The sequence below is a fragment of the Physella acuta genome, unplaced genomic scaffold (genome assembly GCF_028476545.2).
Source record: "Physella acuta isolate Inbredline_101_S28 unplaced genomic scaffold, ASM2847654v3 ptg000806l, whole genome shotgun sequence".
NCBI lineage: Eukaryota > Metazoa > Mollusca > Gastropoda > Physidae > Physella > Physella acuta.
The window spans coordinates 1-15,809 of record NW_026732324.1 but is presented as its reverse complement, the minus strand read 5'-3'; the positions used below and the strand labels follow the sequence as shown (position 1 = coordinate 15,809).

The following is a 15,809-nucleotide window of genomic DNA, read 5'->3' as shown; positions in this document are numbered from 1 at the left end:
TTGCATCTTCACAAAGTGCCTGCCAATACACACTGTTTCTGGTGGCATCATTAAAAATGCCTGCCTTTTATGGACTAATTTTTTTATTCTGTTTACCTTTACACATAATGTAATAAGACATATATAGCTTAAAAAAAAGGAGTTAAAACAATATGGCCATTTAATTAGGGATTGACTGTACTAATAGTTGGGTTTGAGAAAATTGTAACTAGATATTATAGTCGGGAAACATGTATTTGAGAAGGATATGACAAAAATGGGAAACATGTAAGCACGAACATTAAACAGAATCTAGCATGTTTAGTGTGAACTCTTCTTGTTGATAAGTTTAAATGGGCTGACAGAGCAAGGTCCTTAATACTCTCATAAATGAAGCTAACAGATACTGTTAGGCACTTTTTCAACAGAATTTTATGTAGAAGGGTAAGAAGACTAAATAAATGAATGAAAATACACTCATTTTTTTAATCTGTTAAAATATTTAAATTGTAAGATGCCCAGATAAAGTATTATCATAATGCTGTGATATTGAAATCTATCAACTTGGGGAATAAGGTGGAGGAGTTTACACATGAATACACCAATGGAAGAAAGTGTGGTTTCAAGATAGCTGAAATTGGAGGTAGTAGAGACATTACAACACAGAGGTTTGTTATAAAAAATTGAGCAAGAAAGGCTAAAACATTGCTCACAATCACAACAATGGATGTTTCATGAATGGCAGTAATCCCTGTACAATAAAAACATAGCTCTTGTTCAGGGGCCAAATTTGGAAGATAATTTCTTTTATTGCTAAATGTTGACAAAGAATGTCAGCAGAAAATGCTTTTTAATGCTTTTACCTAATATGAATAGAATGTTCAAAATATTCATTGAGACAACTGTGAAGTTCAAAAAAACTACTGGTCTAAGGGCTAAACATTAAAAAATTGCATTTTACAAAATGCAAGTTTAATGGAACTGGAAAAAATAACGTCAAAATTTTAATGGCCAACATTTTCAAATTTTTAACAATCTGAAAACTTTTTACAAGGGGCAATTTCTTACCTTAATTAAAGACTATTATTATAGATGTATTACAAAATTATTATTCTCTAATGTATATAGTTAAGAACAGAACATGAGATACAGCAAATGTTTCAACATTTACTATGGAAATATTTAAGGATCTAAATAGAGTCCATCTAGTTTCTACATATAGACAGACTGTAACAGTATCTTCAAAAAATTGTTCACATGTTTTGACATTGCAACATTTAAAAAAAAAATTAAAAATATTCAAATAAATTAACTATAATTAAATTTGAGACACTTTCATACATGGTTTGAGTATATTTGATTACAAAATATAAACTAACACAATTTTCACACTATATTTGAAAATGAAAATTATTATGGAATAATTGTCACCCATAAAACGGTTTGATTTCTCACACAAATGTTTAACATAAAACCTTTTAATGATTTAAAACTATTTTTATAAAAACCTATATAACAGCCAGTAATTATGTACAGTTAGAAAGTACAACAGCAAACAAGACTGGTGCTCAGGAAGGCAAAGATTCTATACTGAAATACTTTGCATAACTATTCAACTAGTCAAGAGAAAAAAAATGTAACAAAATAAAAGATGTTAATCACTGATGAAATAAATGACACTTTAAAAACTTAATTTAATTACACCAAATCAATACTTTAATCAATGAGTTAACACCCAAACCTATGATAAAACTGAATAGCCATTATAAAATCCAACCAGTTATACCAAGTGAATTATACAAAAAGAAAAAAATTGTAAAAACTATTTGATTTTCAGTAGACCTACATATTTACAAAACTTTTTTAAAATAATGTAACTATACAATATAAACCACATAGCAAAAAAATGTATATGGCTTTGTGCATAAAAAATACACATGTAGGTATTCTACAGTTAAAAACCACATTTTGATAGTTTAAAATGTGAGCCATTAAGACAATTAAAAACTGAATTAACTAAAATACCAGTAACTCTAGGAACAGTATGTTAACAAAGCATTCTAATGTTAAAAAATAGGTGATTTCATATGTAAAAATTTACTTTTAAACCAGTCATCTAGGATTTTTTTAAATTAATTCTAAAAACATAAGGATAAATATAAAAAATTATGTGCATAAAAATGATGTTATTCAAAAGTCTTTGAGGGAATAAAACAGATTCTAACTAACTATGGTAATAAATATAGTTATCTGAAAAATATAAATACAAACAAGTAAGCAATGTGTATTAGCTGAAATGTAACAAATAAAATACCCTGAACTTATCTAAAAATTTATAATCAGAAGAAAAATAGAAGATTCATTGAAAGGTTTTATATAATATAAATTGTTTTTAATAGATTGAGTTCAATGTGACAAAAACAAAAATTATATTTTTATAGAGGTTAAAAAATATACAATATCCATAACTGCCTTAAAAATCTAAAATCTCTATAAAAAGTTGAAGCACGCACAAAAATAAAATGATCTAAACTTTAATTTAGATATTTTTCCATAACTATATTTTTTATATTCATGGTGCTTTTTATTATAATATAAACATAATTTTAAGAAATAGATGATATCCTGAAAGCAAAAAGGGTTCTCATATAGATACATAAAACCTTATAAATAACTCATTGAATTCTCCTATTTAAAATAAAAGCAAAAAAAGAAAGAAAAAATTCCAGTAACATCTAAAAAAAATAATAATAAGAAAAAAAAATTCTGTTAGACATGAGGCACTGATTAGTGAAACAGAACAGTTAGATGCCTATATTAACATTATAATTTTTGAGGAATACAATATAAATAAAAATAAAACTTAGCACTCAATAAATCAGGGGTTCTATTTTAAAACAAGACAAGGGTTAACTTTCACTGTTTTTCTTGGCAGCATTGGCCAATTTCTGGACCACATCCATCACTTTCAGATAGTTTGGTGGTGGAGAGGATAGCCCATTGTCTGGGAAACTCTTGAGGTAGCGGATGTAGTCTTCTGGTAGTTTGTTTTGTTTGGCACCTCTAACAATGATCTCTTTGTAGTGAGGACTTGGCAAGTGGTTACCAGAAGTATTTTTGTGCATCTCATAACTTCGGCACTTGACTAGTTCTCCATTTTCCATTTCAATTAGAACATCAATAGGCTGATAATATGTTTCTTGACTGTTTAGAGGTAAAACATGTGTTACTGCTTTATTAATCCCATGCTAAAGATTTTTATAAAAATTAAACAGCCAATTTATAATATTTATAAATGTTAATCTTTAAAGTGTATTTAAACAATACTTTTGTCTAGTTTTATTATTCTTTTTAATTAGTATATTATCATGAATATGATGAACATGTATTGAGAGTTTTGTAAATTTAAAACTGAAACCAACCTGTCTAAATATGCCATATCTTCAGATTTGATTTTCCAAACAACACCATAAACATAGTCATCTGGTCCTCCTGGACGGATAGTGGCAGATGCCCCATACCACAGACTTGGTTCATAATCTATTGGTACATCATAGGTCAATTTCCAGCCCTACAAATATTACAAATAGATATTATTGATACATCATAGAACAATGTACTGTCTTACAAATAGACTATTAGTACATCAAATGATGATCGTAAGTACTACAAATAGGCAATCTATAGGTGCAATGTAGGTCAATTTCAATCCTAAAATTGATTTTAGCTGTTTACTACTTATTATAATTTAGCCAATTTGTTTTACACGCAGGTAATCACAGGGCAGTCTGCTGTTGTTTTTTTTTTTTATTTTGTAGTATATATCAATAATCTAATGATGTACTGGGTTCCCAAACTTCTAAGAAAAAAGAAGAACAATACACATAACATTGATGTACTATTTTATAATTAGTCTCTTACAATTAATTGAGGTCAATCTGATTCTATATGTATATGTTACAGCCAAAGCCCGAAGTTGGCCAATGCACATTTCAGAAATTGGTTGGCTGGCCAGTTCATTAACTGGCCAAGGGCAACAGATCAATGTCCGAATTAGAAGAGTATCAGCAGATTTTAAGTGATAGCATATCATTATGATCATGAAATTCGGTCTGTATTAACTTAAGTAAGTGACAAGCAAAATTATTTTATTTGTACTAAAATTTTAATCAATGTTGTGTTATAATTTCAACAATTTTTAGTCTTGAAACTATAATGTCCCTAAATCTTACCATGAGAATTAAATGTTAAAACTTATTTCATTTCAGACAGTATGATATGGTCAAAGCAAACTGTATGTTTAATAATCATCAAGATCTGAAACTACAAAATTTTTTGACATCACAATCAACCTAATCAATTTAAATAACTATCACGAAGTCTGGTCAAGGTGTTGAGCAGTCTTATTCATTTGGTATTCTTTGTTACTGAAAGATGGTTCCAATTTCCAACATCTGCAGCCGTTTCAACCCTATTGTTCACCTTATAAGGATATCATCCACCCCTACATTGTCTATTGAACATTTTGTCTTGTTGCACATAGATGATTACACAGACAGCATTTGATTTTTTTTTTAATGATTGTCTCACCTCATCATTATAGAGAGGTTTATCAAATAAAGTAGTAACCAATATTTTGTGATATTTGGAAACTAACAAGGGTGTGGTTATTTTCTTTGGCAGCCTTGTGGTCCGTCTGCCTCTTGGTTTGTCAGCTCATTACACCAAACACATATAAAACAAACACCCCTCTTTCTCATTAGCATAGTTTTACATAGTAAAACTTACATAGGTATTTTCAATAAGGGGGTAGCTTACAGAGGGTTAATGTCAAAAACATTTTATCATGAGCTGCGCAATACATTACTCACAATTAAACCAAAACCAGATTAATCAAGATGGTAACCTACAAGGGTATCCCAGCCAGTTCATGAATTTACTGACCAATTAACAAAAAATTTACATTCTTCCGACATTGTCATTGACAATTGTGTATTTCAAGCTTCAGACATTAACTTATGCATAGCTTTACACTCTAAGGGTGATCAAGGTTTGATTCAATTTTAAAATGCATCATTAATGATAAGGCTTTTTTCATACATTTGACTAAAAAGATATGTATATAAAAAGTGTATCTAATAGTAAAAAAATTTTAAAGGGGAAATATGAGTAAGATAAACTTGTTTGTAATGCAAAAAGTAACTATTAATAAATGATTTAAATCAATGTGCTCTTTGTTGTCAAGCGCTTGGAGTTATTGTTTATTATAATATTTTAACATTAATTTCACCAATAATGTAACAAAAATGACCAAGCATATGTATACTTGGGACAGATGTCTGTATTCATGAGACATTGGCTGTCAAGTAAGTATTACATCACTACTACTACATAGGTTGAATAATGCTACATTCACTAGACTCATCCTATTGCAAAATAACTGAATAAGTTTAAAAACTTACAGTCAGCTTCCCAACTCCATAAATCTCTGCTGTAGGATTATTTATATGAATTCTTTCCTTCATTAAGTTGCTGCCATAGGAGAAGTATAAAAAAGTGCTGTAGTGTATATCACCATTCATTTTCAGTGAATTGCGGTTCCAAAATGTTTCAAAGGAAGAATAAAAATAAGCTGAACCCAGAAATTTTCAAGTTTATCATCCAGGGTTTTGAACGAGCATAAGTCAGCAAGAAACTGCATCAAGTCTTTGGCTTTGTGAATGGTGGTACTTAGCTATGAAGAAAAATTTTTAAAATTAAGGTTAGCATGCAAGTCATCACATGTTATGAGTTTAGAATCAAGTAAATTAAAGAAAGAATTTGAAAATAAAACTTTGGTTTAGCAAATTTTATTTTTAAGCCTGTATCATAAATATATATGTATATAGAGTAGAATATACAGCACTCATTGAAAATTCTACATGGTCAGCTTGAGGTACAGGGTTTAAAGTACACTATTACACATGTTATACTTCAATTCCAATTGAATTTAGTAAAGAAATATTTACAAGGTACCAAGTAAAACAATATCTAAATGTTAAGATAAAAACAAAAAGAAGATACAGTTCAAAATTAAAATTGGTGAAAGAATACAAAGTTTTAAAATATTTTTGTAACCTATGGGTTGATCTTTTTCCTGGATTGATTTTGATTTTAATAAAAATAAGGAAAACGACATGTATTAGTTTTTTCAATGTGGTTTAATTTCACCTACCATTTAGTTTAAGAAATGCTTTGTTCATTACATATAATTTTACAAGTGTATCATTATCAAGCATCTGAGTAACACAATTTTTTTAAAAATATTTAGTCATTGTAATTTTCTTTTCTTTCATCAACAATTTTACCCAGATTTAACTTTTAGCCTCTCATTAAACAATATGCTGAATTCTTGTATGAAACTGAAGACCACATGGGATAAAACACAGACGTCCACTATTTGAAATTTTTTAGTTAGTGTCATATTCATGTGGAACTGATGGACATCTATCATATATAACAATATAAACGTGTAAAACCACCTCAATGTTTAGGATTTTTAAATCATGCAATAATGGAACAGCAAAGGATCTCAAACACAAAATCTCATTTTTCTGCAAAGTAGTAAACTGTGACAACTGAGGTTTATCCCCTGTGGTCTTCAACTGTGGAATAGTGTGAACCTGTATTGATACTAGCCTTTTGTTTGTTTGTTTTTTTGCTGCCATTCTAACACTAGTATATCTCACTTTACTCTGCAGACTACATGGATTTTTTTCTGTAATTCTACATTTTAGTCATGCTGTAAGGTTTTTCATATAAATTTGTAGTGCTGAAAGGATGTTCTTTTCAACTTGTTTAATTCATTTACAGTCTGTTTTATTTACTATAAAAATATTCAAACTTTCAAAATAGAAAATTTAATATCACAGAACATGTTATCAAGTAAAAACTTAGAAGCTTGATATGTGCTAATAAATTGTCCAAGGACATGGTGAAGTTTATTAACTATACAAGTCACACTTTAATGTTTAATGTTTCAGATTCTAACAGTATATTTGATATATCTAATTGAAAATCTAAAAGTATAGCTTTTTGCATGTTTTGCCAGTTCTACTTCAGAAAATACAGTATGATCTAAATGCAACTCTTTAAATTATAAAATAGTAATATCATGAACACTTTTACACATCAAGAAAACTGAAAGTAACATGACAACATGTTGTCATTACTATGTTACTTTAAGTTGGTGTAAATAAAATTATAAATTCTCTGAACTCAATGTGAGCTCTACAATATATAATTAAATGTAAAAAGCCATAAGAAAAAAATGAAATATATAAATATTTATATCTCAAGCAAAGTTTAAAATCTTTGAATTTTTATTGTACTTTTAAAATGTTCTGTTGGCCTCAATTCTTCAAAAAGTTTAAATAAAATGTTATAAAATAAGTTTTCGATAAATAAATTTTGAAACTTTTCAAGGTGTCAAAGTCAATTTTATAATTAAAATATACATTTTTTTCAAAAAAAAAAATTTCAATTTTAAGTATTACAACCAATATTAAAGAATAAAATGTTATCAGCAGTTAGCAGATTAGAGATAAATGTAGAGCTTTAAATAAAAATTAACTGTGGAAATACTTCTAATAATAATTAAATGCTTTTAATCTAAATGTGACAACTACATCAGTGGTATGTGAAACACAAGGAGTATTCTTGCTAGATATGTTCTTAATGATTGCAATAATTTAATTGCTTAGGATAATGTGTTTTAAACAAATATAAATATACTGCAATAAATTAGTTTGACAGTTGTTTAAATTCCTAAGAATTGTGCAATAATAACTAATAAAAATAACTAATGAGATGCTTAACACTAAAAAAACCAACTTAGCTGAAAGGTTGAAGGGATTCACTTTCCATTAGCAAAAGATTATAAAACATTACTGTTCTATTAAACTTTATGAAGGCACAGATAAAAACCATTTTAAAGTACTTGCAAACAAAATTATAAATACTTTAAACAATTTCTGAGTAATTATTCCAAGGTTTTATAGAAATTGAGATTAGTTGTTTTAAAGGGGGGGGGGAGGGGGGAAATAGCCCGATGTCTTCAGGAATTCAATCAAATGTGGAGATGTTGCATGTATCCCTTAAAAATTGAAAGCTGAATAGTATAAGAAAATAAAAGTGAGAAAATAGAGAATGTGCATGTGGGAAAATGGTGCATGTTTACAGATCACAGACTAAATAAACAGGGTATTATAAACCTAAAATTTGCTTTAAATATAAAACTTACAGGTAGGCCTACTAAAATTATCTCAGTTTTAAGACAACCACTAATTACCAATGCATAAATAAAAGATATACAGGTAAAATATGCAATGATATTTAAAAAAATACTGTAGTATAGGTGTTACAAATAATTGTCACTAAAATACCATAATTTAACAAGGGTTTGTGTTCAAAGTCAGTCATAAAGTGTTTTTAAATAAGCTGCAAAAATTGTATAACATATTACATCTGCACCGGTATTTTTATAATTCTAGTGACTTAGTACATCAGGAATACTATATAGAAGTAAAGAGCAAACAATGCACTATTTAACACATCTTAACAAAAATGATAAGGTAGCTTTATACATGGATTTATTTATCAAAATTTAAAACAAATTATAATATTTGCCTACATTAATCCATATCACTTTTTTCCTTTAATGTAGAATTTATGTTAGATTTATGAAAGATTTTTTTGACCTTACACTAAATAACAAAATTGCACAGATATGAATGAGAACTAAATTCAATAGTTTAAAAAATTCTTTCAATGTATGTGATAATGTACTGTAAATCTAACTCTAAATAATTTACACAAAATTCATTTTAACACATTTACACTGTTTTACTTGAAAGGAAATTTTGGAATATGATGTATTTAAAACAGATGCTGAATTCTATAATATGCAGAATATATTATTAAAGAGGTAATCAATATGGTTAGAAAAGGAGATGGATTTTGTTTTTACTCTTGAATAAATGTATTCGTTTCTTTTAGCATATGATCATGAGCTATTTTTCTTAAACTTGTCCAATTCACTGTTGCAGTCTTCAGCACGTATGGATTCAAGCATATCCATCACTTTACGGTAATTGGGTGGGGTATCAGTGACACCGTTGTCGGGGAAACTTTCCAAATAAGTAATGTATTCATCTGGCAATCCATTTTGCTTGGCTCCTTCAATTAATACCTTCTTGTAATGTGGGCTTGGTAGGCCATATCCAGTAGTATTCTGTTGCATCTCATATGTCCTACATGAGACCAGTTCTCCATCATCTCCTTCTACTAGCACTTCAATGGGGTTATAATAGGCTTCTTGGCTGTAATAAGAAAAACATTCAAAAAAAATTATTGCAATGTTTTCATGATGCTACAATTTTTAGAAGGATCAACAAGAGAAGTTACATCTTTTCAACTGTTAAATAAACCACCATGTATTACCTGTCAAGTTTCTCCATGTCTTCTTGGTCAAGGTCCCAAATAACACCATAAACATAACTATCGTGTTTAGGACGGACAGTGGCTGCCGCTCCATACCATCTACTCTTTCCACAACCAAATGGTGTGTCAAACATTAAGTGGTAGCCCTGCAGTTAAAAAATAATTTCAATTAAATTTTTGGCAATGCATATATTTAAATATGACACCAAACTTTTTTTAAAATTGTACTAGCTATAAAAATGTAAGCTTTTATGAAATATTAGATGCACATTACTTACATGCAGCCTGCCAGTGCCATACACTTCAGCTGTTGGGTTATTGATTAGGATTCTCTCTCTTAGCAAATTGCTGCCATAAGAAAAATACTTGAAAGTGTTCAATTTCAGTGCTCCATTCATTTTATTTTATTAGTTTTTAATTACACCTTTCTATAGAAGAAGCTGGGACTCATTTATCAGATTTTTTTTTAAGTGGAGAGGCATTCAGTTAAACTCCTTTGTTGGGGTTAAAAATTATAATTTGCTTAATATGTTGACCTGACTAAATGTTGAATGGTAGAAGGAGAGGGTATGATGGATGGACAGTTCTTTGGGGTCCGGAACCTGAGGAAATATATAAAAGTAAGAATGACGAGATTACCCTGATGTTCATCAAGGCTTCTGTCGTCTCAGAAAAATATATTTCCAGCATGCTTGGTTAGAGTTAGATCAAGCATTTTTATTCCAAAGATTAAAATAATTTTTGGAAAAGAAGATTTTTAATCTGATTTTATTAAATTTCACATAAATGTTTTAAAATCATGCAAAAGAAGCTTTTCAACAAAAAAAAATGTCATCCCTGTTGAACTGTCCACATAAAAGGTGTTATGATGATATTTGAAGTTACAAGTACATTTGTGGGGGGGAAAAGGGGATATCTGATTTAATCATTTTATTTTTATTTTAAGATGCAATTCAAAGTAAAATACTTGTGTTGCTTATTCATTTGATATGTCTACCCACCACTGTGATAATGTGACCAGTAAACACCCCAATGCCACCGATTGGCCTGGGAAGATATTTATAACTGTAACTAAGCCAACAGACTTAACTTTAATTAATAAATTTGTTTTAAAGATCTTACTCTCATATACTTTCTTGACTTGAATTATTTACTTTACAAGTACACTGCTTTTAAGTACACCGATAAGGTAGGTCATTTGGTTGCTTTGTGTTTAAACAATGAGCTATAAAAATATTTAAAAGGAAAAGACAGCAGGCAAATCAACATGCCATCTTAGGAACAGAAGTGTGTGCAGCATATATTTTGGGGTCATAGTTACTTGTAGAAGGTTATGTATTTTACAAAAATACTATGTGGAGTGGGCTGGAACAATGGTCACAATCATCCATTTCAAAATAATATATCAACACAATATACAATAAAATATTTTAATGTCAAGGTAGGTTACATCTGAGATATAAAAAATAAAAATTTACTAAATGAAAATTTAAAAAAAAACAATGTATCAAATGTAGGCTACTTCAAAATTCTTTTCTTACAATACATCCCAACCAAAAGAAATTTGCTGACCATAATCGATAATCCATAAAATAAACATTTATACTAGTTTTCAAAACTGAAAAGTAAGCTTTGTGTAGAAGTTGGTAATAAACACCTTGGCTGAGACCCAATTAGGTCTTGGCACAAAAAAGTGGTGCAGATAAAAACTATGGCAACATTTTTATGAATACAGCTGACAGGTAACACAATGGTTTATTTTTAATAACCCCAGTTGGCTCAGAAGAATCATAATCAAATATATATATATATATATATATATATATATATATATATATATATATATATATATATATATATATATATATATATATATATATATATATATATATATATACACATACAAATAGGTCCTACATATTTATTTAGGTTTAGTCATGCTATAGGTGACAAAATAAACATTTGTAGCAATAAAAAAGAAAAGCTGAGACATACAGGTTAGTGCCTAAAGAAAAGTTGAATTAAAAATAAATTACAAATGTATGATGACCATTCCACTAAATGGATTATACATCCCCATAGACTTTTCCAAAAACTATGTTTTGATATTAGCAAACAAACAATCTTTCATAACGAATTGCTTTAATTAATAAGATTAGCTATCACTTTTTGTAAATTAAATATTTAAACAATTATGAAGAAGATAAAAGGAGGTAATTGTGATAAATTAGTGAAAAGAGGTCAGATTCATAAAGGGCCCAAGTGTTGTGACATAAGTATGAACAGCAGCAAAAGGGTAAATTACCATCATAAAATTATTATTTCTATGAACTAACTGTGTAAACTGAAGATTTACAAACTTTAAAAATAGGAGTTTAAATATCGGACACATAAAAACCAACATGGCTTATGCAAAAAAAAAAACCTTTATAATGTCTTTACAGTTGGGGGTGACTTAAGTGGGTGTTAAATGCATTATTGATAACTACTTTAGGTAATATACATTAACAATCAGCTAGAGAAAGTTTAACATTTCATCTTCACAGACAAGCTTTGGAATATAATAACAGCATGCATTTTTTGAAACAAAAGACAGAATATAACCCATACAACATAAAATGAATTGAGTTAAACTAAATATTGTGTACCAATAGACTAAATTAAATAAATAACTATTACAACATAAATAAGCAATACTTCAATAGGTGGTGTATCAAAGGAGTGAGAATTTAATGTTCTTACATGCCTACACCCTAGACAAAGAAAGTGCACTCTTGTACCACTCTGACTTTGATTAAGTGGAGCCTATTTTACTTTCAAGTAGTTCTATTAATAGTGTCACTTTAAGTGTACCTAAGTACTTATTAAGTTTATTATTAAATCAATTTGGGATAGGCTATAATTGGGTATATATTTCAATTTTTTTAAAAGTCCTAGAAATTATTTTACACTGTTTTTTCTTAATATATGTTTAGACAACCTAACTTAAGCTTTATACTTTGTAATAATGCAAAAACGTATAAGTATAAATGAGCTTGATCTATTGTGTATGAAATAGACATATTCTTTATTTGATAATAATCTGCTTCTTTCCATTTAGTCTTAATCAACTCTACCTACTTACACTAAAAAAATTTTATTAAAAAATGCTTGCATTAGGCCTATAGGTTAGATTTTTAAAATATTATTGATACTGGTTTATATGTTAAATATCTTATTCATTATTAATAATTGAATTGTGCTACTAGCTTCTGGCTTAATAAATTTTAAATGTAAAAAGCACAGGATAGTAGGCCCTAATTTTAATTGGTATAAAAATTTAATCTAAATTAGACCAAACATTAATTTGCAATACTCTTTACATTCTTTCACTGCTTTATTATTTATTTTAATATTCAAAGATAATTTATTCAAAAATGTAATTAAACATCATTGTTCAAAAGACAACTCACAATTTTAAATAAGGCATATAAAGAATGGGTCTAATTTTTTAAATTATAAATTTAAATAACTCCAGAGAAGAAATTATGGCTGGATAATATTTAGATTCAACCATTTGAATATCTGGCAGAACTAGCCCCAGACCAACTAGCGGGCTTATTGCATTGAGTTAAAAATAAAAAATAAATAATATAGGCCCCCTAAACAAGCAATATTCATTATTGTTTTGCTATCGTAGTACTGAGTGGAGTAAAAAAAAATTCTGCCTAATTATTGTTTAAATACCTATTGGTATAGTATAGGATGGGCCACATATTTTACAATGACAGCTTTAGAATTACGCCTAATTGATTTCTTTTTTATAGGTAGGCCTAATATAAACATAAGAAAAATAAAATGAACATTAGTAATCATAACAAAAACAAGCTTGCTTAAAATTAATGTTAGTCTTAAAATACATATGGGACGGAGTGGTCTAGCGGTAGAGAGCTGGACTGCTAACCCGTAAGTCTCGACTTCGAATCCAGGTTCTAGTCAGTAGGCCGTACCTGAGTCCACCCAACACCGATGGGTACCTAACTCATGTTAGGGAAAGTAAAGGCCATAGTGCTGACCACTTCATATGCCAAGGTCACGGAAACAAGTGAACTCTACTTCACTTGCCCCATAGACCGTCAGGTTTGAAAGGGAAACTTTACTTAAAATACATAGTCTAGTGGACATGTGTAGACAGGTTTGGACTATAGGGGTCTAATATAGTCTTAATTAGGCCTAAGTAAAAATTGTTTGGTGTTCATGAATTCCATAGGCCCTAAATTAAATGGATGATCCTTAAATTTTAAATCATTAGGGGCCTATTAGAACTAGTATCATAGGCCAACTATTTAGTATTTAGGCACTAATAATTAATATTTATTAGGCCTAGGCCTAGCAGCCTATTATATTTAATTAGCCTATTATTTAATGTATGTACCGGCCCATGTAGATGTAGGTCGTAGGAGTAAGAGGAAAAGATAGTCAGTGTATAAAAATTAAAATAGCCTACTACTACTAGACTAGATGTAACATAACAAAATTAAATTAACAATCATAGATCTAGTTTTTTAGTTGGCCTACTCACTAGTAACTAGGCCTAATCTAGATCTACATCTACTTATAATATTAATCTATAATTTTAGGCCTATTAGTTTTTAACATAGGCCAGGCGTATGATACTTTATGATAGTATTAGACGATTAGTAGTATGATGGCTATCCTATGCCCATATGCCCAGCCTTAATTATTTAATTAATAATTTAATAGGCCTCATAGTAATCAACTGAAATTTTTCTTTCACCCGATAAATAAAGTTAAAATTAGGCCTAACGTTTTTAAAAATATTTCTTCCTCAAACTCAAATTAGTCATTAGTCACAAATTGACTGTTGAGCCTGAGCTCAACCACTCTGACTCAAACTTTGCTACCGAGCGATTGATCGAGAATTATCCAAGATTCATTAGTGAAATAAATCACCATTAATTACTAATCTTAATTCATTAACTATAAATTACTATTTCAATAAACAAAGCAAATACATTTATTTACCTTTCAGAGAGCTTGGGTACTTAAAATTAGAGTTTGGAAAGTATTTCTGACATCACAGCTGATTCTGTGATTGTCAGGGTCGTTCACCTGTGTGACCAGGTTAATGAATGAAAGGAAGCCAAATTTTATTTGAATTTATCAGTTAACCTTTAACTTCAAGTGAATAATAAATTTCATTTAATAGCTTTAAGATTATAATTACTGTTTAAAATAAAAATCAGTCTTATAGATGATGTTCCAAGTCTGTATTAAATATTAAGCTGCTGCTGGTTATTAAGCATTTACAAACATTAAATTGGTGTTGTACCTGTACTGAAAAACTGCTGAATCATTTTATTTATATTAAAATAGATCTAGATTCTAGATCCTCTGCAGCCTGATGAGTCTGCGTTTTTATACTTCACTAATATAAGAGTGATTCAAAATGCGGTCTGCTTATTAACTTTATACATATTGTTTTTACTGTCTGCAGAATGACATTAAACACCATCAGTATTCATCACAGCCAAATTAATTGTAAAAAGCTAAATAATATTTTTATTTAGGCTAAAATGAGGGAGGGAGATAATGACGTCACGCTAATCCAACGGGTTTTACAGACTCCCACGACCACGCCCTTTAAAAATTATCCTCACAAAATGTTGGGCTCAGACTTATATGGACGTAACAAATTTCCAAGTCACATGCTGACAGTAAAACAATAGTGATTTTAATTTTAAAAAACCTTTTTTTTCTTCACGTATATTTATAAGAAATACAAAATTAGGGCTTTAAAACTTCTTCCATACAGAACATCGCGAACTAAGTCTGTACATAGTAGTACATACGATTCCTATTCGATGGTGTAAGTATAGCAGTGTTTCTTCCAGACTTTTTTTCTCCGGGGGGGGGGGGCACTTGATATTTTTGGGGGATGCTAGTAAAAGTGTATTTTTTACTATATATATATAGATTCCATTTCGTTCGGGGGGGGGGGGGGGGGCGGTAGACTTTCTCCGGGGGGGGGGGGGGCAGAGCCCCCCCCCCCGAAGAGATGCCTGGAATAAACTCTGACTATTAGATCTATTTATGTAATGTGTAAAATATACATAGGCCTATCTATACTATAGTAATATCATAATATCACAAGGCCTGGGAGTGACACCATCCAAAAAAAGGATGACACCTAAAATAGCTTATTTAAATGAGAAAGTCTGTTTTTCCATTTAGTTTAAACCAATTAAGCGCAGGATCTGAGTTTCTTCCAGGCATCTCTTCGGGGGGGCAAACCCCCCCCCCCCCCCCGAACGAAATGAAATTTATATAATTTATATAGAAAATATATA

At 29.6% G+C, this 15,809-nt stretch overlaps 1 protein-coding gene across 2 annotated transcripts; it reads right to left on the bottom strand.

Annotated features, from left to right (window-relative positions):
- Positions 1-2,536: 2,536 nt before the first annotated feature.
- LOC131951297 (gamma-glutamylcyclotransferase) lies at positions 2,537-14,626 on the bottom strand. Of its 2 annotated transcripts, none has more exons than XM_059313661.1 (4): positions 14,485-14,626; positions 5,442-5,713; positions 3,402-3,550; positions 2,537-3,183 (listed from the first exon to the last, which is right to left on the bottom strand). In XM_059313661.1, the coding sequence occupies exons 2-4, from the start codon at positions 5,559-5,561 to the stop codon at positions 2,889-2,891; spliced, it is 564 nt and encodes a 187-aa protein (XP_059169644.1). In that variant the 5' UTR covers positions 5,562-5,713; positions 14,485-14,626; the 3' UTR covers positions 2,537-2,888. The 2 variants fall into 2 exon arrangements, with proteins under 2 accessions (XP_059169644.1, XP_059169643.1); XM_059313660.1 differs by lacking the exons at positions 2,537-3,183; positions 3,402-3,550; positions 5,442-5,713 and adding exons at positions 6,688-9,338; positions 9,460-9,605; positions 9,738-10,061.
- Between the last annotated feature and the right edge of the window lie 1,183 nt (positions 14,627-15,809).